The sequence below is a fragment of the Muntiacus reevesi genome, chromosome 14 (assembly GCF_963930625.1).
Source record: "Muntiacus reevesi chromosome 14, mMunRee1.1, whole genome shotgun sequence".
Lineage (NCBI taxonomy): Eukaryota > Metazoa > Chordata > Mammalia > Artiodactyla > Cervidae > Muntiacus > Muntiacus reevesi.
Window position 1 is genome coordinate 8,895,509 of NC_089262.1, and position 22,045 is coordinate 8,917,553.

At 48.5% G+C, this 22,045-nt stretch overlaps 1 protein-coding gene across 2 annotated transcripts in view; it reads left to right on the forward strand.

Moving 5' to 3' along the window:
* The window catches only part of ANKRD33B (ankyrin repeat domain 33B), a 100,079-nt gene that overhangs the window by 51,861 nt on the left and 26,173 nt on the right, over positions 1–22,045 (forward strand). For both annotated transcript variants that reach the window (XM_065905717.1, XM_065905718.1), the window contains exon 2: positions 12,784–12,913. In XM_065905717.1, coding sequence (XP_065761789.1) covers positions 12,784–12,913 — 130 coding nt within the window. The remainder of the gene's footprint in view (positions 1–12,783; positions 12,914–22,045) is intronic.

Sequence of the window (22,045 nt, forward strand, 5' to 3'; positions counted from 1 at the left end):
TTGACACATTTATAGATATATACTACTATGTTGCTGTAGATAGTAACTATTGACACGTTTATAGATATACATATCTATATGTATAAGTCATGTTCTACTCTTTGCGACCCCATGGACTGCAACACACCAGGCTTCCCTGTCCTTCTGTATCTCCTGGAGTTTGCTCAAACTCATGTCCATCGAGTTGGTGATGCCATCCAGCCATCTCATCCTCTGCTGCCCTCTTATTTTACCTTCAGACACTTATGTGTCATCAGCTGCATTAACAAAAGCTGATATTTCATCATAATTGTTTGCAATTTCTGCCAGAAATCAACATGCCAGGGGACTTCCCTGGTGGTCCAGTGGCTAAGACTTCAGGTTCCCAATTCGAGGGGCCCAGTTTCGATCCCTGGTCAGGGAACTAGATCCCATGTGTGTGTTTGTTATATTTTCGTTTTAGTCTGCTCAGTGTTGGAATTTTTGCCACGGGGTTGATGGTAGCCAGTGTGAACAGGTGGTCGGGGGCTGTGTCTGGTTCTTTTTGGTTCCCCAGTGTCAAACTGGTCTCTGGCACAACTCAGCCCTCAGGAAATGTTTGTTATAGGAGCTGTGCAAAGCCCGTGGGGTTCCTTCCTGTGAGCTGGCTGCTGAGAGTGCTGAGGCCACACCCTGCAGTGGGAAGACCCCGGGACCTGCCCGCTGGCCAGTGGTCACCCCCATGCCCCACCCCCCCTGCACCAGACCTGGACATGCCCTTTCCCCTCTCTCCAGACTTGTAGCAGCGCTCCGCAGAGACTAATCCAGCTCAAGTGCGTTTAAAGGGAAATGATGTCAGAGCATGTAAATTGCATGCAAATCTGAATGCCTGGGGAGACAGAGGAAGCTTGCTGCCTGTGCTTCGTGGTTGACTTCATTCAGCAACCCTGGCTCAGTCGGGAAGGGTTTGCCTTCCCAGAACCATTTCATAAAGAAGAATTTAAGACCTGCAGTGATGGGCTTCCCCACAAGCTGTGTGTGTGTGTGTGTGAGTGTATTCCCCACAAGAAAGAGGGCACCCTCTCTCACAATCATTCCAGATTGTGCTCAATCACTAAGTCATGTCCTACTCTGTGACCCCATAAACTATAGCCCACCAGGCTCTTCTGTCCATGGGATTCTCTAAGCAAGAATACTGCCGTGGTTTGCCATTTCCTCCTCCAGGGGATCTTCCCGACCCAAGGATTGAACCCGTGTCTCCTGCATCTCTTGCCTTGGCTTTACCACGGAGCCATCTGGGAAGCCCCATTCCAGGTTAAGCCCATGTAAGGGTTTCCTGCCTGTGGAGCTGATCTTATAGCCTCTTTATACCCATCATTTCTTTCTATGATAGGTTGAAATAATGAGCTAATGTCATGGGAAATTAGAATTATTAAGCCCTTTATAAGATACCCCTTTCCTTTGGAATTTTGTTGGGAGAAGAGCTTAACAAGATGGTTAGAAAGTGTTTTCAAAAGACTTTCAGAAAGAAGAATGCAAGTCAGCCTTCTGCTTGCACTGATTTGTGTGTCTGCATCACTGAGCCAGGCTGAACCACAAAGCCAGTCCCTCGTGGGGACCTTGTCTCTCTTACAACACTGTATTTGCTGTAACCAAGTAGTATAGTTTATTTTCACCATGGATTTCCACCTTCATCCCCCAGTGGAATATATTCTTTTCTTAGGCCCTGATATTAATTTGCATTGTCTTTCAAGTTAATGGAGGAAAACTTTGCTGCAGTTTTTTTAATGCTAGAAGGCCAGCCCAGCAGCTGTTTTATTATGTTTGTCTGACAGATTTTCAGGCTCACGGACAGTCTTTCTCTGAGATTACGGGCTTTACTGCCTACCTACCATCTGCCCCTTGACCTCATCAGCTATCCCAGCTGTAAACTTGGCTCCAGGGACCTGGTAACAAGTCTCAGAGTGCAATGTCCTGTCACACGTACCAGCCAGTGTGGGTTTTGTTTTTGTTTTGTGTGTGGTTTTGTTGTTGTTTTAGCTGCACCTCGTGGCTTACAGGATCTTAGTTTCCCAATCAGGGATTGAACCTGGGCCCCAGCAGTGAAAGCACCGAGTCCTAATCACTGGACTGCCAGGGAAATCCTGCAAATGTTTCATGAGATATATGACACCTAAGCCACATTGACAAAGTAATAGTTTTGATGAGAGTTATTTAAAGTCAGCAAGTTTAGGCTGTTGATTAAAAAAAAAAATATTCACACCTGAAAGTTGAAAGTTGTGTTTTATTTGGTGGGAATTTATAGGACTTTAACCCGGGCAGAGAGCATCTCAAGGAACCCTGGGGGAGGAGCCAGGTTATGTAGAAGTTTTGCAACAAAGGACAAAGTCTGAACATCAAAAGATTATTGTTAATTAAAGAAAACCAGATAACCCGAAGTAAGGAATTTAGTGCTTGTCTATGTATAGGAAGATGCAAGAGTCTGGGTCAACTGAGGTCATTCCCTTGACAGGCACCTCAGCTGTCTGGGGCCAGTATCCTCCTGTTTTCACATCTTGAGTTTCCTCGGGGCTCACCATGGAGAGTGGCTGCAGTCTAATGCCTGCTAGATGGCAGGTCCTCTTCCCTTGCTGAGTTCCCTCTGGGCTCACCAGCTTGCTATCCTTGGTGGCTGCAATCACTGGTGACCGTGCCATCCTCGTTTACTGATCTGGCAGGAAATATTCCAGTTCTCAAGGCAACGTTACTGTAATAGTGGCTGGGCTCTTTTCATGTTGTTTACTCACTAGGTCTCCTCTGACTCTCTGTGACCCCATGGACTGCAGCCCACCAGGCTCCTCTGTCCATGGGGTTTTTCAGGCGAGAATACTGGAGTGGGTTGCCGTCTCCTTCTCCAGGGGATCTTTTGACTCAGGGATTGAGCCTGTGTTTCCTGCATTGGCAGGTAGTGTCTTTACCACTGGTGCTACCATTGGAAGCCCTCACCAATGAATGTGATGGTGCAAAGTTCACATCCATTTGCCATCTAGAAAGAAACTGTTTACCAAAGTTACAGTACTAGTTCATGTATTCAACAAGGATATATCAGCCTAGCTGTGTTCTTGGAGCCAGGGACCCAGCAGTGACCATCTTGGAATTAACTCTCTCGTCATGGTGCTTAATCATAAATGAGATTATTGAAACAACGCCCAACACATTTTACCTAACAAATTATGCCCACGATAGCAGTCATGCATGGTCGCCTTTTAGAAATTCTTGAAGAGTCAACTCACTGGAAAGGACTCTGATGCTGGGAAAGATTGAAGGCAAAAGGAGAAGAGCGTGTCAGAGGAGGACATCTGTTAGATAGCATCACTGACTCAATGGACACGAATTTCAGCAGACTCTGGAAGATAGTGAAGGACAGGGAAGCCTGGAGTGCTGCAGTCCATGGGGTCGCAAAGATTCGAACACGACTTTGTGGCTGAACAACAACAAACATCCTTAGAGGACCAGAATTCTGAAGTTCTTTCATAAGGTCACATAAACTTTTCCCTGCTCCTACTGGTGGTATTATGGAGAGAGGAATTTTATAGAAATAAATTTTCAATTAGCTGAAGTTTTCTGTCTTTCTTCTGAACTTTAAAAAATTGCACTATGAATATTTTCTTATAATTGGAAATGGGCAATGTCCCCTTTCTTCTGTATTATCAGGGGAATTACTCCATTATTGTGCCATATGGCTGTGGGGTTTGCATGTGCATTTTGGTACCTCAGTCTCTCCCCTTGCTGTTTGTGAGCTCCTGTTTCTCCTGCCCACTGCCCCCCTCCCCTCTTCACAGATGGTTCTCTCTCTCTTTTTTTAGTTGTTTACAGTTGTTGTGATAAAACTGTATTTCCTTATGAGACTGATTAATGTAAATACTGTTTGCTTTCTTGTTTTTCATTGTGAATTAAAATCGTGTAAGTTCCTCATGAATATGGCTTTGCTTTAGAGGATTCTAATCGTACCAGAGGGTTTCCCTGGTGGTTGAGTGGTAAAGAATCTGCCTGCCAGTGTGGGAGACATGGGTTCAGTCCCTGAATCACGAAGATCCCCTGGAGAAGGAAATGGCAACCTACTCCAGTATTCTTGCCTGGGAGATCTCCATGGACAGAGGAGCCTGGCGAGCTTGGTGTCATCCATGGGGTGGCAGAGAGTCCAACTTGACTTAGCAACTGAACAATCAGTGACTAAACACCCGCAACAATTATACCGAAACAGCAAAAAGTAAAATGAGTTCTCTGAAATGTTCCACCCCCACCGACCTTGTATTCATCAGGGGTCTCCAGAGAGCTAGAACCAGTAGAGAGTGTGTGTGTCTACAGATATATAGAGACACACATAGTCAGATGTATGTGCTTAGTCACTCAGTCATGTCTGACTCTTTGCGACCCTATGGACAGATTGTAACCTGCCAGACTCCTCTGTAGATAAATACACACGTGTTGATTTAGAGAGATATAGCCATATAGTTGGTGAGATTTATTCATAGCTGTCCATTTAGGTCTGTATTCCTATTTATGAGGGAGGGATAGAGAGATTTATTTCAAGGAATTGGTTCACACAGTTGTGGAAGCTTGGGTGAGCCAAAATCTGCAGGGTAACTGGCAGGCTGGAGACCCAGGGGAGAATTGTAGTTCAGGTCCAAAGGCAGTCTGCTAGCAGAATTCCTTCTTGGGGGAAATCTGTCTTTTTCTAGTCAGGCCTTCAACTGATTGGATGAGGCCCACCCACATCATGGAGGTTCAGTTCAGTTCAGTCACGTCCAACTCTGCGACCCCATGGACTGCAGCACGCCAGGCCTTCCTGTCCATCACCAACTCCCAGAGTTTACTCAGACTCATGTCCATTGCGTCGGTGATGCCATCCAACCCTCTCATTCTCTGTCGTCCTGTTCTCCTCCCACCTTCAATCTTTCCCAGCATCAGGGTCTTTTCCAGTGAGTCAGTTCTTCGCATCAGGTGGCCAAAGTATTGGCATTTCAGCTTCAGCATGAGTCCTTCCAATGAATATTCAGGACTGATTTCCTTTAGGATGGACTGGTTGAATCTCCTTGCTGTCCAAGGACTCTCGAGTCTTCTCCATTCAGCACCTGCTGATTAAAATGTTAATTTCATCCAAAAAAATGCTTTCACAGAAATATTTAGAATAATGTTTGATGAAATATCTGAGTACACATAAAATTAACACTCTTCCATTCCCCTTTTATCTTGGTGTAATCCTTCTAAGTGTTTTGTGTCCATTTTCGTGTGTGTGTGTGTGTGTGTGTGTGTGTGTGTGTGCGTGTATTAAGAGGTTTAACTCATTTAGAGGATGATCCTCTTTCTCTCCGTCCCCCTTAGTCTGTTAATATAATAAATGATGTTGTTAGAAAGTGTTGGACACTGCGTCGTGTCAAATTTGCAACCACAGGGACTGCAGCCCTCCAGGCTCCTCTGTCCATGGGATTCTCCAGGCCAGAATACTGGAGTGAGTTGCCATGCCCTCCTCTAGGGGATCTTCCCAAAACAGGGATCGAACCCAGGTCTCCTGCATTGCAGACGGGTTCCTTACCATCTGAGCCACCCAAGGAAGCTAGTGTTATACATCCTTTCTTTTTTTTTTTAAAGTTTTTTTTTTTATGTGGACCACTAAAAAATTTTTTTTATTGAATTTGTTAAAATTTTGCTTCTGTTTTATGTTTTATGTCTGTGAGGCATGGGGGATCTTAGCTCCCCCACCAGGGATTGATCCTGCATTCTGTCCATTGGAAGGTGAAGTCTTAACCACTGGTCTGCCAGGGAAGTACCTAGATCATCCCTTCTTCCTGCAAGGAATGGGGTTTTGGTTTGTTTATCTTTGTTTTTTGATGTACAAATGCATACAGTTTTTAAGCAAAAACAGGTGACATTTTTGTTGTTGTTGCTCAGTCTTCCTCACTGTATGTAGGCTTTGAAAATTAAGGCTGTACTTTGAGGATCTAGAGTTTCTAGCTGATCTCCATATGGGAGCTTCTACTTGTAGGTAGCTTACCTTTTTTTTCCACTCTAATAATATATTTTATTCTCAGAAATGCTTTGCTTGTAATTTAAAAAGTAAACTATCTGTGGCTACAGAGAACCGTGTGCCAAGTGGCTTCTGTTGATTCAGCGGCGGGGCAGTACTTCCCTTTGCAACAAGTCTTTTGTTGAATGGTCTTGGGAGGCCATGATCAGGGGTCGTCAGGGGTACAAAGCTGTGTATTTCCCCTCACAGCTTCCTGTCAGGGGTACCAAGATGCTCCAGACGAAACAGAGTTTGCGTGTGTGTGTTAGCTGATCAATCGTATCTGACTGTTTGGGACCCCATGGACTGCAGCTCACCGGGCTCCTCTGTCCATGGAATTCTCCAGGCAAGAATATTAGAGTAGGTAGTGATTTTCTTCTCTAGGGGATCTCCCTAATCCAGGGATCGAACCCGGGTCTCCTGCATTGCAGGCAGACTCTTTACCATCTGAGCTACCAGGGAAGCCCCCAAAAGAGTTTAAGTTATAGCGAAACACTAGTTTTAAAAACGCAAATGTCAGATATTTGGGACAGATTCCCAGAAAATAGGAGATAAGGGTAATGATTTTTTTTTTGTTGTTGTTGTTTTGGGTTTATTTTAAAATAATTTTATTTATTTTTGACTGTGCTGAGTCTTCCTTGCTGTGCAGGCTTCTTTCTAGTTGTGGGGAGTGGGGGCTACTCTCCAGTTGTGGCTCGCAGGCTTCTCACCGCAGTGACTTGTTGCAAAGCCTGGGCTCTAGCATCCACAGGCTTCAGCAGTTGCCCACCTGGGCTCTAGAGCACGGGCCTGATAGTTGTGGCGCAGGAGCTTAGTTGCTCCGTGGTGCGTGGGATCTTCCCGGACCAGGGATCGAACCCGGGTCTCCTGCATTGGCAGGCGGATTCTTTACTACTGAGCCACCAGGGAAGCCCCAGGTAGTGAATTTAGCGGTCCTGGAAGTTTCTGTGGCAACTAGAGCTACTGCTTCTGTGTTCACCATTCTATCCTGAGCCCTTATATTTCGTCATCTATTTTTTTCTGTTAATCTTCACTTCTGACCTAAGGTTATGCTAAGAGTTCCAAGGCCATTCTCAGGAGGGGCCTATGTACATTTGAGGAAGGCTTAACTCAAAGGCTGGAAAGGTTGTGATTCTAGAAAAGACCATTTTTGTTGGGGTAGAGGAGTGGTGGTGAGGATGATTTGAAAGAATCGGGAACTTCAGGAACCCTGGGTAGCATTTCTCTGTTCATTACTTGCCAAAGGGAATTCTTCCTTTTAATCTGGAATTCTTTTTTTTTTTTTTTTTCCTTTTGGTCACACCACCACATGGCTTCCGGGATCTTAGTTCCCAAACTAGGAATTGAACCTGAGCCCTCCGCAGTGAAAAGTGTGGCTTCTTAATCACTGGACCGCCAGAGAATTCTCCGAATCTTACCTAAGCATTGGATGGCAGGATTGGTGAAGGCATATGTCCTTTAAGATGTTTCCGAAGGACAGGTTTGCAATATATGTTTAAAAAAAACTTTCAAAATAACTCTTTCCTTTAATCCATAAATACTACTTCTAAGAATGTCTCTTGAGGAAAATAAATGATATGCACACAGCCTCAGCTCTAGGAATTTTCATGGCAGGTTTGACTCATAATAGAGAAAAATGGGAAACAATCTCAAGAGTCCAAGAGCAGAAATCCATTAAATGACTAAGATTCTGCCATATGTATAATGCCCCACAGCCGCTGGAAATGTTGACACACAAGTACTTTTGTTACCGTGTATTTCTGACAAACATACAGTAGATAGTCTTGTGTTTTGGTTTACAATTTTTTTTTTTAAAGTATGTGTGTGATTGTGTGTCTGGACTGAAAACTTTTTTTTTTTTTCTAATCTATACTTTTGAATTTCTTTCTGTGTTGTGTCTGAGCTTCTTATGGAATTATATAAAAAGGAAATGGCTATATTTTGTACAACATGCCATATTTGTAAGTCAGGAGGAGATTGTAGCATATTTGAGAAATACTGTCATCCAAAGAAGTTCAAGGGGATCTCACGTCTTCTGGACCGTTTGTGCAGCAGTGAGTCGACAGGTTAGCTGGTGGAATGGAGGTGTTAGTAGCAGTGAACTCTGGTTATCAGATACACAGAAAGCTTGTAAGTTAGAGCCTGGCTGAGCTGACTCCATGCTCCTTTCTCCTTTAAATTATTGTGAAACATTTCATCCTATAGATAGAATGACCTGTTTCAAAGAATGCACAAGCAAGAAAGAATGAAATAGTCTTTACTACAATCACAGAATTATACAGCTCCTTTGGCTGCAGTATGAATGTCAGCATTAAAGAATCAATAGTATTCTTTAAAACTTCAAAAATTGTAATGCTTGACATTTAGTATAGTATATTGGGAGAGCAACTTGGAACCTTATTGAAATAAGCAGGGGGGTTGCTCACGTCCTTTCCTCATTCCATGAAAAATTACATTCTTATTAAAAATCTGGTACAAATAGCAATTACTGAAGCCCTAGGGCCCTAGAGCTAGTGCTCCACAAGAGAAGCCACTGCAGTGACCAGCCTGAGCAGTGCAACTAGAGAGGAGTCCCCGCCCACCACCACTGGAGAGGAGTCCCCGCCCACCACCACTGGAGAGGAGAGGAGTCCCCGCCCACCGGAACTAGTGAGGAGTCCCCGCCCACCACCACTAGAGAGCAGAGGAGTCCCCGCCCACTGCCACTGGAGAGGAGAGGAGTCCCCGCCCACCGGAACTAGTGAGGAGTCCCCGCCCACCACCACTGGCTAGGAGTCCCCTCCCACCACCACTAGAGAGCAGAGGAGTCCCCGCCCACTGCCACTGGAGAGGAGTCCCCTCCCACCGCTCCTAGAGAGGAGTCCCCGCCCACCGCCACTGGAGAGGAGTCCCCGCCCACTGCCACTAGAGTGGAGAGGAGTCCCCGCCCACCACCACTGGAGAGGAGAGGAGGCCCCGCCCACCGCCACTAGAGAGCAGAGGAGTCCCCGCCCACTGCCACTGGAGAGGAGAGGAGTCCCCGCCCACCGGAACTAGTGAGGAGTCCCCGCCCACCGCCACTAGAGAAAACCTGTGTGCCTCAGCAAAGACCCAATGTAGCAAAAAAAAAAAATCTGGTAAAAAGAGAGCTGGGCCACCGTGGAGTTGCCCTAAGCTTCAGTTTGCATCCCCAAGCGCTGGTGGGTGCAGCTGGCAAGGCTCAGTCATTCACCCCTGAATTCTAACTCTGGAGTTTATTTTAGGATCTCATTGAATCCTTTGTTGCCAAGTGTCTTGATCACCTCCGGCCACTGTAAGGAAACATCATAAAATACGTCTTTGTGACCCCATGGACTATACCATCCATGAAATCCTCCAGGCCAGAATATTGGAGTGGGTAGCTTTTCCTTTCTCCAGGGGATCTTCCCAGACCAGGGATCGAACCCAGGCCTCCCACGTTGCCAGCGGATTCTTTACCAGCTGAGCCACAAGGGAAGCCCAACAACAGGAAGCTTAACAACAGGAATTTATTTCTCAGGGTTCTGGAGGCTAGAAATCTGTGGTCAGGGTGCTGGCACGTGGGGCTCTTGTCCTGCTTCCTGGTGCATAGTGACCACCTGCATCTTCCTCTGTCCAGCATCTGCAGGAGTCCCTTGTGGGGTCTTTTTTTCTCATGCCAAGCATGTGGGTTTTTTTGGACACCAAATCCATGTTGTTTTTTCTACACTAATTCTCCAGTTCTCCACCCCCAGCAGGGTGTCCAACAGTTCGATTCTGACACTGTCTATAGAGTCAGTTGGGACCCCGTGGGTTCAGGGCTCAGATCCCACAAGGCCGCCCCCACCTCAGATGCCAGTCACAGGAATCAGGGGCCACCTTCTGACGGACTGGCTATAAATCTGGGGGTTCCCAGAGCCCTTCCTCGGGTTCAGTAATTTGTGAGAAGGACTCGCAGAACTTGAGAAAGTGCTTTCAGTCCCACTGCTCAGTCGTGTCTGACTCTGTGCGACCCCTTGGGCTGCAGCCCGCCAGGCTCCTCTGTCCATGAGATTTCCCAGGCTAGAATACTGCAGTGGGTTGCCATGTCCTCCTCCAGGGGCCTTTCCTGACCTAGGGATCCAACCTGATTCTCTTGCATCAGCAGGTGGATTCGTTACCACTGAGCCACCAGGGAAGCCCCTTAAGTCCTATTACTGCTTTATTATAAAGGCTGCAGCTCAGGAACAGACGCACAGATGGAAGGAAAGCACCAGAAGTGCGGGGAGTGTTCTGGGACTTCCCTACCCTCTCCAGGAGCTCCGCCTCCCAGACCCACAATGTGTTCACCAATGCTGAAGCTCTTTGCACCCTGTTGTTTCAAACGTTACAGGGGTTTCATTAAGTAGGCATGATCTGCACAGCTGTTGAATCATTAGTGATTGGTCTCAGTTTTCAATCCTTCTCTTCTCCACCCCAGAGGTAGGAGTAGGGGTGTAGGGGGAGCAGTGGAACTAACAGTTCAGCCCTTCTAAGCTTTCTAGAAAGCAGCTCCAACCTGAAGCCACCTGGCACCCGCCTCCACCGTGAGTCATCAATTAGCACACAAAAACTGGATTCCTAGGGCCTTAGGAGCTGTGTGTATGGCGAGGGGAATGGGAACGCCACACCCCCAACCCTCCACTCTTCAGTCAGTCAGTTCAGTGGCTCAGTCATGTCTGACTCTTCATGACCCCATGGACTGCAGCGCGCCAGGCCTCTCTGTCCATCACCAAGTCCCAGAGTTTACTCAAATTCATGTCCATCGAGTCAGTGATGCCTTTCAACCATCTCATCCTCTGTTGTCCCCTTCTCCTTTCTCTTTCAATCTTTCCCAGCATCAGGGGCTTTTCAAATGAGTCAGTTCTTCACATCAGGTGGCCAAAGGATTAGAGTTTCAGCTTCAGCATCAGTCCTTCCAATGAATATTCAGCACTGATTTCTTTTAGGATGCACTGGTTGGATCTCTGTTGTTTGGATCTCTGTTGGATCTTCCTGTTGTTATCAATAGGGATTTATTTCTCATGGTTCTGAAGGCTAGAACCAACACCATAGTTCAATAGCATCACTTCTTCTTCTTTTTAGTCCAACTCTCGCATCCATACATGACTACTTGAAAAACCATAACTTTGACCAGATGGACCTTTGTTGGCAAAGTAATGTCTCTGCTTTTTAACATGCTGTCTAGGTTGGTCATAGCTTTTCTTCCAGGGAGCAAGCGTCTTTGAATTTCATGGCTGCAGTCACCATCTGCAGTGATTGTGAAGCCCAAGAAAATAAAAATCTGCCACTGTTTCTACTGTTTCCCCATCTATTTGCCATGAACTGATGGGACTGGATGCCATGATCTTAGTTTTCTGAATGTTGAGCTTTACGCCAACTTTTTCACTCTCCTCGTTCACTTTCATCAAGAGGCTCTTTAGTTCTTAGCTTTCTGCCATAAGGGTGGTGTCATCTGCATATCTGAGGTTATTGATATTTCTCCCGGCAATCTTGATCCCAGCTGTACTTCATCCAGCCCGGCATTTCGCATGAGGTACTCTGCATATAAGTTAAATAAGCAGGGTGACAGTATACAGCCTTGATGTATTCCTTTCCCAGTTTGGAACCAGTCTGTTGTTCCATGTTCAGTTATAACTGTTGCTTCTTGACCTGCATACAGATTTCTCAGGAGGCAGGTCAGGTGGTCTGGTATTCCTATCTCTTTAAGAATTTTCCAGTTTGTTGTGATCCACACAGTCAAAGGCTTTGGCATAGCCAATAAAGCAGAAGTAGATGTTTTTCTGGAACTCTCAGAAAAACATCTACTTGGGTAGAAAACTCTCTGTTGTTTTACCATAATTAATGCAGGTAATTGACAGCGGACTGCCTCAACGACTCCCCATCTCACTCTGAGCAAATTAGTGTTGCCCTGGCCGCTGAGACCACCTGTGGTCAGCAGCCTGCAGGCTGGTCCCTGGGTGGCCAGACCTGGGCCTCTGCCCGCACCTTCCCCCTCCGCGTCCTCTTGGCGTCTTCTTCCACCTCCTCTGTCCACACCCCGTGTCCCGCGTCAGTTGAACCCACCCCTGCACCGGGTACTGAGCCACGTGGGCCCTGGGCTCACCACCTCCCTCACCCGAGGAGTCTACTTTATAACACATTCACGTCTTAGGTCTGTACCGGATGCCTTTTCCTCCGGTTAGAATGGAATGCAGATTATAGATATCTGGCAACTCTGCAAGGAAGTAAGAGACTTCCGTTTGGCAGGCAACCCCGGCTTCCAGAACTGGATGAGGAATAAATCTGTGTCGAGGTGGGATCGTGGTAAAAGTGGGAAATAGTTAAATGCAAGACATTTTATAAATAAATAAATATCTAAGCATAATGAGAGCCAGTTTTCTCATTGTTGATAAAGGGAATTGCATTCATGGCCAGAAAGAAAAACTAGAAAGAACTCAGTGAGGTTGGATTAAAATTAGTTGTTGACATGAATTTGTAGTTTTCAAGATGTATAACTAAAGATAGAAATAAACGTAGATGTAAAAATAAACAACAACAACAACAAGGAATGGAATGCAAATACCCCAGGGGCAGGGTCTGTGTTACCCCGAAGTGTCTGGGCACGGCGCTCTGAACACACGTGAGAACGGACTGTGGCCGGCTGCTGCAGCTGAATGCTGAGACCTGGAACTGGGTCCTTGACCTCTCCACCCCCCGCTCGTCCCGCCCGTGGGGATGCTGACTGGGTGTGCGGTGATAATGCTTTCTCTGCCTTTCTGACCCACTTCCCCCTTCATTTCTAGACTGGCCTTATTGTCGCCTGCTACCACGGCTTTGTGGATACCGTGGTGGTCTTAGCAGAGTGTCCCCACATTGACGTCAACTGGCAGGACAGTGAAGGGAACACGGCCCTCATCACGGCAGCCCAGGCAGGTAAGACCCAGCTCCCGTTCCTTCCCCAGAGCCCACGAGCTTGGACCAGGGCCCCCAGGCCGTGGGGCGCCTGCACTTGACCTCAGCTCCTGAGATGGGTGTCGGAAGTGTGTCAGTGATCAGAGGTCATGCTTTACTGCTGAGAAGGACAAGGAAAGGGTTGAGGGTGGGTGCCTTCTGTTTGTGCATTTGGGACAGCATGTTGCTGAGTCCACGCCCATACTGCTGTCTGCAGGACAGGACAGTCAGTCCAGAGACAAGGGGTTGGGGCAAGGAATAGTGACTTTATTCAAAAAGCCAGAAGACCGAGGAGATGGTGGACTAGGGCCCCCAAAGAACCATCTTACCTGAGTTAGAATTCAGGCTTCATTTTCACTGAAAGGGGAAAAGGGGTGTGTGGCTGGTCGCTTACAAACTTCTTGGTGCCAGAATCCTTTTTTCTTGCGAATGTCTGAGCAGGTCTGGTCACAGGGTTCCTGTAAACCTCCACCAGGACAATTGTCATTTTCTGCTCTGCCACCTTTAATCTCTATGTGAATGGAAACGTGTTACACTTTTAAAGGTCAGAGCCTGGAGAATGGGCTGTCCTGTACGGTTCAGGCTCTAGGCAGCATTGTCTTACGAAAGGTGGAGATCCAGCATGACTGAGCACAGGCCTCAGAGCACAGGGGTTGCAGCAAAAGGAATAGATCCATGTGGAGTCAGGTCTGTTCTCTGTTACCAGTGCAGTTTAACCCACTGGTGCAGGACTCCGTGTGGGGCAGAATTAGCTCTGCAACTGCCCGAAGCCTTTGAACGTGAAACTGTACTAGACACCCAGCTTCCACGTCAGCTCTCCTAGAGCCCAGCACCCCACCAGTGCTCGGAGACCCAGGGTCCAAAAGATGCTGCTGAACTCATGAGTGGGAGAGACCTTAGTGACTGTTAATGTATAAAATGTGGACACATTTAGGAGGTAACTTTGCGCTTTGCCTGGAGATGTAGAGAAAAACCAGGGGCTTCTTGCTGAGAGGCTGTCAGTGTGACAAGGCGGGGTGGTTAGTGAGAGCATCTTGTAAAGAGTAAGCATCCTTCCTGCCCAGGATTTTCATCTCCAGAGGTGATTCTTACAAGCGCATTGCCAAGCGCACCGTGCACGGCTCTCTGATTTGGAATTGGACTCGGACATCCCTGGTGGCTCAGATGGTAGAGAATCTGCCTGTACTTCAGGAGATCCGGGTTCAATCCCTGGATGGGGAAGATCCCCTGGAGGAGGGCATGGCAACCCACTCCAGTATTCTTGCCTGGAGAATCCCATGGACAGAGGAGCCTGGTGGGCTACAGTCCACGGGGTCACAAAGTGTCCGACAGGACTGAGCAACTTAACGCTAACTTTATGAGATGAACATGAAACTATGCTTGTTCCTTTTAGACCCACGCTTTATTTGTAACTATAGCATTAACTGGGTTTGTAATTGACTGCTTTCAGAATTCTTGGCTTTCAAAATTCTGTCTATTGCATCACTCAGGTTCTCAGCTTCCAGCAGAGAAATTGCTTCAGGCTGAGCAGAAGTAGAAGGGGAGTTTGTCTATGAAAGGAATGTGGGCCACTGTTTGGTGTTGCTGAGAGCTGTTGAGAACTGGAGTCAGGGCCGGGAAGCTGCAGAAAATGCCCCGGACCAGACTGCATATTGATTCTGGAAAGGGAACTTCTGTGGGGGCCACCCGAGGGGGAAACCTTCTCATCCCTCCCTGCTTCACCGACTCCTGTGTCTAAGCCTGCCTGAATGGCTGATCTCGGAGCTCGGGGGAAGCAGAGACTCAGTGTCCTGCCATTTCATCCTTTTAACGGGAAGTCGTCTCTGCAAACCTGCTTTGCAATCAAGACGCCTAAGGTGGAAAACCCCCCCGAGTCAGCCAGGTGTTGTGGCTGTGCTCACACCTGTCCGCCTTGTCGGGAGTCAGGGCGTGAAGCCTTCCCTTATACGGAGGCACTCCAGATTCTGAAAGTCCCGGTGCAAAAGAGTAAAAGGATTTTGTGAGAAGCATTCAGTGACGGAGGCCTTATCACTCGTTAACCTCCCACTGACCAAGGACCAAGGCAGGGACCGGGGTAGTGAAGTGAAGGGCATTTCTGCCCTTGAGTAATTGTCCAGCTAAATAGCCATCTGATGGGGCCCTGATGGAAGGTGTGTCCAGAGATTTGGGGTGAGAACACCCCATCTAGCCTGATGCTTTGGGACTGGGGTCATGGAGGAGGGAGCCTGTGCTGGGCATTGCAGAGGTCAGAGGCAGGCAGTGCCTGTTCAGACACCATAAAGCCTGGGGACCCAGAGGGAGCTGGCTCGTCTTAGGAAGGGCCGAGGACTGCATGCCTCTAGGATGGGAGAAGAAGTGGCCCCGTGAGGAAGCAGGACCAGGTGATCAAGGGTCTAGATCCAAGGTGAGGAGATGCACTTGAGTGGCATGAGGCTGGGTGGGTGGTGACAGGGATGAGATGACCCTGGTGGACACGGAGTCCTTGTCACAGAGCAGAGAAGAAACACAGGCCATGTGGCAGAAAGCTCAGGTCCCAGTGGTTGAGATGGTGGGCCACGGGAGGAGAGGTGGATCTGGGCTGGCTTTCAGCCCTTCTGGACGGTGGGTGATGCCAACTCAAAGAGGTGTGCATGAAAGGGTAGGTCATGAGGGGACATACGAAAGGAGAAACATCATCTACACTTGGGCCCCAGGCCTTTGAAATGCTGAACCATCTAGGTAAGCAGTCTCCAGGGCCAGTGGAGAGTGTGGAGTGCCAGACTTCAGTTCCCACTGCGATACAGACGGGTTGCCAGGTATTTCTGGGCAGTGGGGCCATGGCATGAACTGGAGTCTCATCCTAGAGTATGAGAACGAACAGGAAGAAGAGGTTACTTAGTGATTTGCAAGAGCTCTTTGTATGTATGTGTAGGGGTATTAGTGGTGTCTATGGTATCAATACCCAAGAGGTACCTTCTGAATTCTTGCCTATTTGAAAATATTTTTATTTTGTATTCACATAGAAAATAACAACTTGCCATTTTCCCGTTTAAAAAAAAAAAAGAACCGTGTTGCAGAGGAGCAATATGAGTCCAGCCTAAGTTTTGCCTTTGTGACACCCTGATATGTCTTAGACTGTGACGATGCCTGCCCCGCATCCTTGACAGTGCACAGAACCCAACCAACCGCCACCAACAAAAAAAACCTGAAAACAATCATACTGTGTATTTCCATTCCTTCTCTGTTTGACTCATGATAGGCATATTTTTATTTTCGGGAACACTTCCCTGTTTCCTCTTTGAACACTGCATCAGCCTTGTTTCGTTTTTTCTTCCCGGGGTTCCCTCTTAGGTGTAGGTTAGATCCTCCTCTCAACACTCTCTGTCATCATTGTTTTTTCTTTTCTCTTCTTTAAGATCTTTGGAAATGCTTCATATGACTTCGTTAGTTAGTTTCAACACTATTCATTGCGCCGTTGTTGTTCAGTTGCTCAGCTGTGTCCAGGTTCTTTGCAATCCCATGGACAGCAGCACACCAGGCTTCCCCTTTCTTCACGATCTCCCAGAGTTTGCTCAAACTCATGTGGTTTTTTCTTCACGAGCATACTAATGTCTTAGTCCATTTGGGCTGCTAGTAACAAAAATACCATACATTAGGAGCTTAAACAGCAGAAATTTATTTCTCACCGTTTTGGAGGCTGGAAGTCCAGGGTCAAGGTGCTGGGCCACTTGGTTTCTGGGGAGGCCTCTCTTCCTGGCTTGCACATGGCATCTTCCTGCTGTGTCCTCAAACGGCAGAGAGAAGAGATCCAGGGGCTCGTGTCTCCTCGAGTAAGGACACCAGTCCTGTTGGATCAGGGCCCCTCCCATATGACCTTATTTAACCTTAAGTTCTCTGCACAAAAACCTCCATCTCCAAGTACAGACACAGTGGGGACTGGGGTTTCCACATAGGAATTTGGAGGAATACAAAGTTCGACTATCTTTACGCAGGGCTTGTGCTTCCCTGACTGGTTTACTTAAGTCAAAGATGACATGGCTAGTGGGAAGCTGCTGGATAACACAGGGAACTCAGCTCGGTGCTCTGTGATGACCTCGAGGGGTGGGATGGGGGCTTGTGAGAGGGAGGCTTAAGATGGAGGGGATATATGTATACATAGAACTGATTCACTGTCGTACAGTGGAAACTAACACTACACTGTAAAGCTTTTATCCTCCAATAAAAAAAATAATGAATTAAAGAAACGATGGCATAGGTCCTTTCAAGGTTAGACAGAGGCCCAGCAAAGAGAGAAGAAGAGGACTCCGTGTGTTTTCCAGGCTCTGGGTCTGGGCCTAGGGCCCAGAGAGAAACCCGGGAAGGCTTGGGTCGGTCACCCCAGCTGCTCCCCGCCCTGGGCTGCAGGCGTGGGGTGGGGCAGCAGCCTGGTTGACTGTTCCCCGCCCCTTGCCTGGTGTCATCTCTGCAGCCAGCAGGAGCTGGGCGTGGGAGCACCATGGACTCGGCTCGTGTGCCTGGGGGTTGGAAACAGCATCAGTGGGTTTCCATGCACCTCTGAAGCCCCTCTTTCTCTCTGGGGACACTGGTGGAGCCCCCCGAGCTCTCATATTGTACATTGCAGGTCAAATATCTGTAACGCCCTGTCCTTCCCCACAACCTGCTTCTGTCTCCACTGCATTAGATAGAAATTCCTTCCAGAAATTCTGGCCAGTGGATGGTGTCTTTCTGCGGTTTCTAGTACAGATAAGTCCTCTGCCCATTAGGTCATGAGTGGGATGTGGGGACATGGGACAGGCTTCTGTGTTCATGGACTTCATGCTCTGTCTTCAAGAGAGCTGGTGGTCCCTGGTGGAGCCTCCCCTCCAGAAAACGTTAGACTGCAGAGCAGCTGATGGGATGCAGATGGCTGGGGTGTGAAGTGTGCGGGTGCCAGTGGTGGGGGTGTGGTGAGGGGTTGGGGCTATGACCCAGACTGGTTCGTGCCAGAGGAGGCTGGCAATGTGGCGGCTCTCCTGGGTGCTTTTTCCACGCAGCTCTGCCGATGTTCTGATAAGCTGATTGTAAAATATAGTAGATAATGTTTAGAAAATAAAACACACAAGCAATTAAAGTTAAGGGTGAAAATTGCTTAGCTCCTCACTCCCAGTTCTTTCCGTTTTTACTTTCTGGAGGAAACCATTGTTAACGATTGGACGTGTCGGTGGATTCTGTTTATCTTCTTTTAGAAACAAAACGTAATGTGTTTCCTCTTTTTCCTGGCTTCCACAGCCCTTGACCTCCTTATTTTCATGAACATGATTTGTTCATGCTCTGTGTGGACTGCCCTCCCCCTTGCACGGTGCCCGCTCCTTCCACTGGGGCCCTGACCCCTGAGACACCCACCCAGGCCTGCAGGGAGCCTCCTGGCTCTGCCCACCAAGGTCTGGCACCGAATTATTTGGGAGCGGGGAAGGGTGGACTGTGATTTTGTGCTGTTCAGTTCAATCACTCAAGTCGTGTCTGGCTCTTTGCGACCCCATGGACAGCAGCACGCCAGGCTTCCCTGTCCATCACCAACTCCTGGAGCTTGCTCAAACTCATGTCCATTGAGTTGGTGACGCCATCCAACCATCTCATCCTCTGTCATGCTGTGCTTTAAAGAAAACAGTGTTTCCTTCTTTATCGTAATTGCCTCCATGTGAGGACGTGATTTTTCCTTAATATGTTGATACAACTCGGGATGATGACTTGCTGCCCTCCTCCCTCGGAGTATCATGACCTCAGAACACAGAGCCTGGTTGTCAGCCTTAAGCTTGTTACTGAACCAAACTTGGGTCCGCTTGCCAGCACACAGTAAAGCCAACCTCCTGACCCTGGGTTGTGGTGAAGGAGAGGGCAGCGTTTATTGCCGGTGCCAAGTAAGGAATCCAGGCAGCTAGTGTTCCAAAGGCTGCAACTCCCCAAAAGGCTTTCATGTTTTTAAAGACAGGATGAGGTAGAAGGGTTGTCAGATGTCTAATCAGCTCGTGGACATTCTGCTGATTGGTTGGTGGTGAGAAAACTGGAAGTCAACCTCATCAACTTCTAGTTCCAAGCGGTCTGGGGTCTCGTGCTTATGGGCTGCACACAGTTAACTTCTTGTCCACCTGGCGGGAGTTTCAGTATCTGCAAAACAACTCAGAGGACGTGGCTCAGAATATTACCTGTGGCCCTTGGGAAGGAACTGAAGGTCCTTGACTTTGTTTAATGGCTAAACTATTACTCATTTGTTTTGCTTGACTGTTCTCCTTTATTTCTGCATTTTCTCACTACTCTGATTAAATTTATTCTTTGGAACTTGAGGAAGGCCTAGGCGGCTAATGTGTTTTTTTGTACAAACAAGAGGCAGACAGAGGACATGGTGGGGTGTGTGTGTGTGTGTGTATGTCTGTCCTGAGAAGGCCCCGGAGGATCGTGCTCAGTTACAAGCTGAATCATCATAACCCACGTATGGATAATCTGTGTTTTAACCCAGATGGCTGGAGCCAGTCCCCAGGTTTTTGGATTGTGTAGGTCTGGGACTTCCCAGGTGGCTCCATGGTAAAGAATCCACCTGCCAATGCAATCTCTGGGTCGGGAAATCCCCTGGAGTAGAAAATGGCAACCCACTCCAGGATTCTTGCCTGGAAAATCCCGTGGACAGAGGAGTCTGGTGAGCTGTAGTTCGTGGGGTCACAAAGAGTCAGAAACAACTCAGTAAATGACAACAGCAAGGTCTGGGGTGAGACTCACCCTGTGTGTTGCAGTGAGTTCCCAGGTGAGGCTGGTGCTTCTGGTCTGGGGACCTCACTTGGAGAACTGGAGTGTTACAGGTTCCCGTACAGAATGGTGGCTCAGGCGCCTGTCAGCGGGCCTCTGAGCTGGGGCTGGAGTGGTTCATGGAGCCGGGTGAGATGTTATCACAGGGACACAGCCATCACTGGATCGCAGTGAGGATGAAGGACAGCAGTTGAGCTTCTGTTCATGACTTTCATGTACTGATATTTTAACCAAAGAGGCTATTTGCAATTTTAGTGGATAGAATCAAATGATGCCCCATTTTAATCCAGCTCCATAACTAGCTTTATTTATTTGGTGATTTCTTACTACCAAAAAGCATATAGTAATAAGTGCTTACAGTGAAAAATCACTTTGGAAGTATTATTTTAAAAAATCATTAGAGATTTCCCAGGACTTCCCTAGTGGTCCACTGACTAAGACTCTGAACTCTGAGTACAACGGGGCCTGGGTTCGGTCCCCGATCAGGGAACTGGATCCCACATGCGGCACCTAAGACCTGGTCCAGCCAAATAAATAAAATAAATATTTTTAAAAACTGTTTAAAAAATAAAAGCATTGTCCCTTTTCTCTCTCCCCAGTTCTATGTCTGGCCACATTCCAGCGGGTCACTTTTCCAGACCTCAGTCTCTCTCCTTTTCAAACACAAAGCGTGTGCAGGCACCTTTTATTTACATGGATGGGTCTGTGGAGACTTGATTTTAATTGTTTGCGCTCAGTAGATCTAGGAGATCTCTCTGCATGGACCAGTGCACCCCTGAGTGACGGTGTGTTCACGGCCGTGTCCCTGGCGTCCAGTAACTGAGAAAGTCAGTCAAGTGTGGCTCATCTTTCCATACAAGCTCTTCTTTTAAAACAAATATGTATCCTCATGTCCAGTGGCTGTGTTACGCGCTGGCTCTACAGGGGCGGGCCAGGGCACACACAACCCCATCTCCTGAATTTAAAGTCTTGGGCTCGAGGGTTTCTGAGTTAGCCGGTTACAGAAGACGCTGGAGTGTAGCCAGCCGTTCGCGTCGGGGTCGGGGGTGGTGGGACGGGACGGGGACAGTTTGGGGGGCGGGGGGCGTACCTGCCAACATCCTGGTGGAGCAGGAGAGCAGGAGGTGCGCTCAGAGGCTAAATCGAGGGATGGGTAGGGGACTGCGAGCGGCTGGGGCCGGAGCTCAGAGGAGGGTCCTGGGGGGAGAGAGCGGGAGGGCCGCCCCCATGGAAGGCGGGCGGGGGCCAGAGGCGCGTCCCTCGGCCCCTTCCACAGGGCCCCTGCTAAGTCACACCTGAGACTTCAGGGCTAAGGGACCCGGCAGGTGTGGTTTGTGGAGGTCAGAGCAGGGCAGAGAGGGAAAGAGAAGAAACGTGCGCACTGATTCTGAGAGCGCCATCGCTTCATCAGAGGACCGGCGCGTTTTCAGCGAGTGCATGCTCGGAGCCCCGGCCTTTCTGCCGCTGCTGCTGCTGGCTCTGCCTCAGGCCTGTGGGGTCTTAGTTCCCCGACCAGGGGCTGAGCAGGCGCCCCGGCCGTGGAAGTGCGGAGTCTTCACCACCGGGCCACCGGGGAAGGCCCTGCCAGGTGGCTTTTAAGGCAAAGCTGTACCAATTTCGATTTCCCAGCTTGTTCCCCAGGACTGAGAACGCGTCAGCGCAAACGGACTTCGTTTACTGTTTGCAGCTGTGTGTGTGTATTAGTGCTCAGTCCTGGCCGACTCTGCGACCCCAGGGACTGCAGCCCGCCAGGCTCCTCTGTCCACGGGATGCTCCAGGCAAGAATACTGGAGTGGGTGGCCAATTCCTTCTCCAGGGGATCTTCCCGTCCCAGGGATCGAACCCAGGTCTCTGGCGTTGCAGATGGAGTCTTTACCATCTGAGGCACCAGGTGCGGTTGTGTTTCTGTGATTTTTGTTGGCACCTAGGATCTGCTCTGGTGCTTTTGGGGGCAGTCTCCTGAGTGTCCAACGAAACACGCTTCCATGATGGGGAAACAGCCTTCTCTTGCAACATGACCTGTCTGAAGGCAACAGTTGGGGGTGAGGGGTGGTTGCTTCATTTTGTGGCATCGTGTTGTCAGGACCTGGGCCCGGCTTCTCAAAAATTCTTGACTTTTTCCCTCTGGTCCCAAGATGGCCTGGCAGCTCCAAGCAGCGTGGCTTCATGTTACAGCGTCGGACGCTTCGGAAGGAGCAAGTCCCGGTCTGTGTTCTGTTCTCTGAGGCGGGAGAGCGTTTCCAGAAGCCTCTAGCACAGCTTCGGCTTGCCTCACAGCTGTCAGGCTTGCCTCACACGGCCGGCCCAGGCCCAACCAGTCACTGGCCAGGGCGGTGCAGTGACCCCAGTTGACTTGGT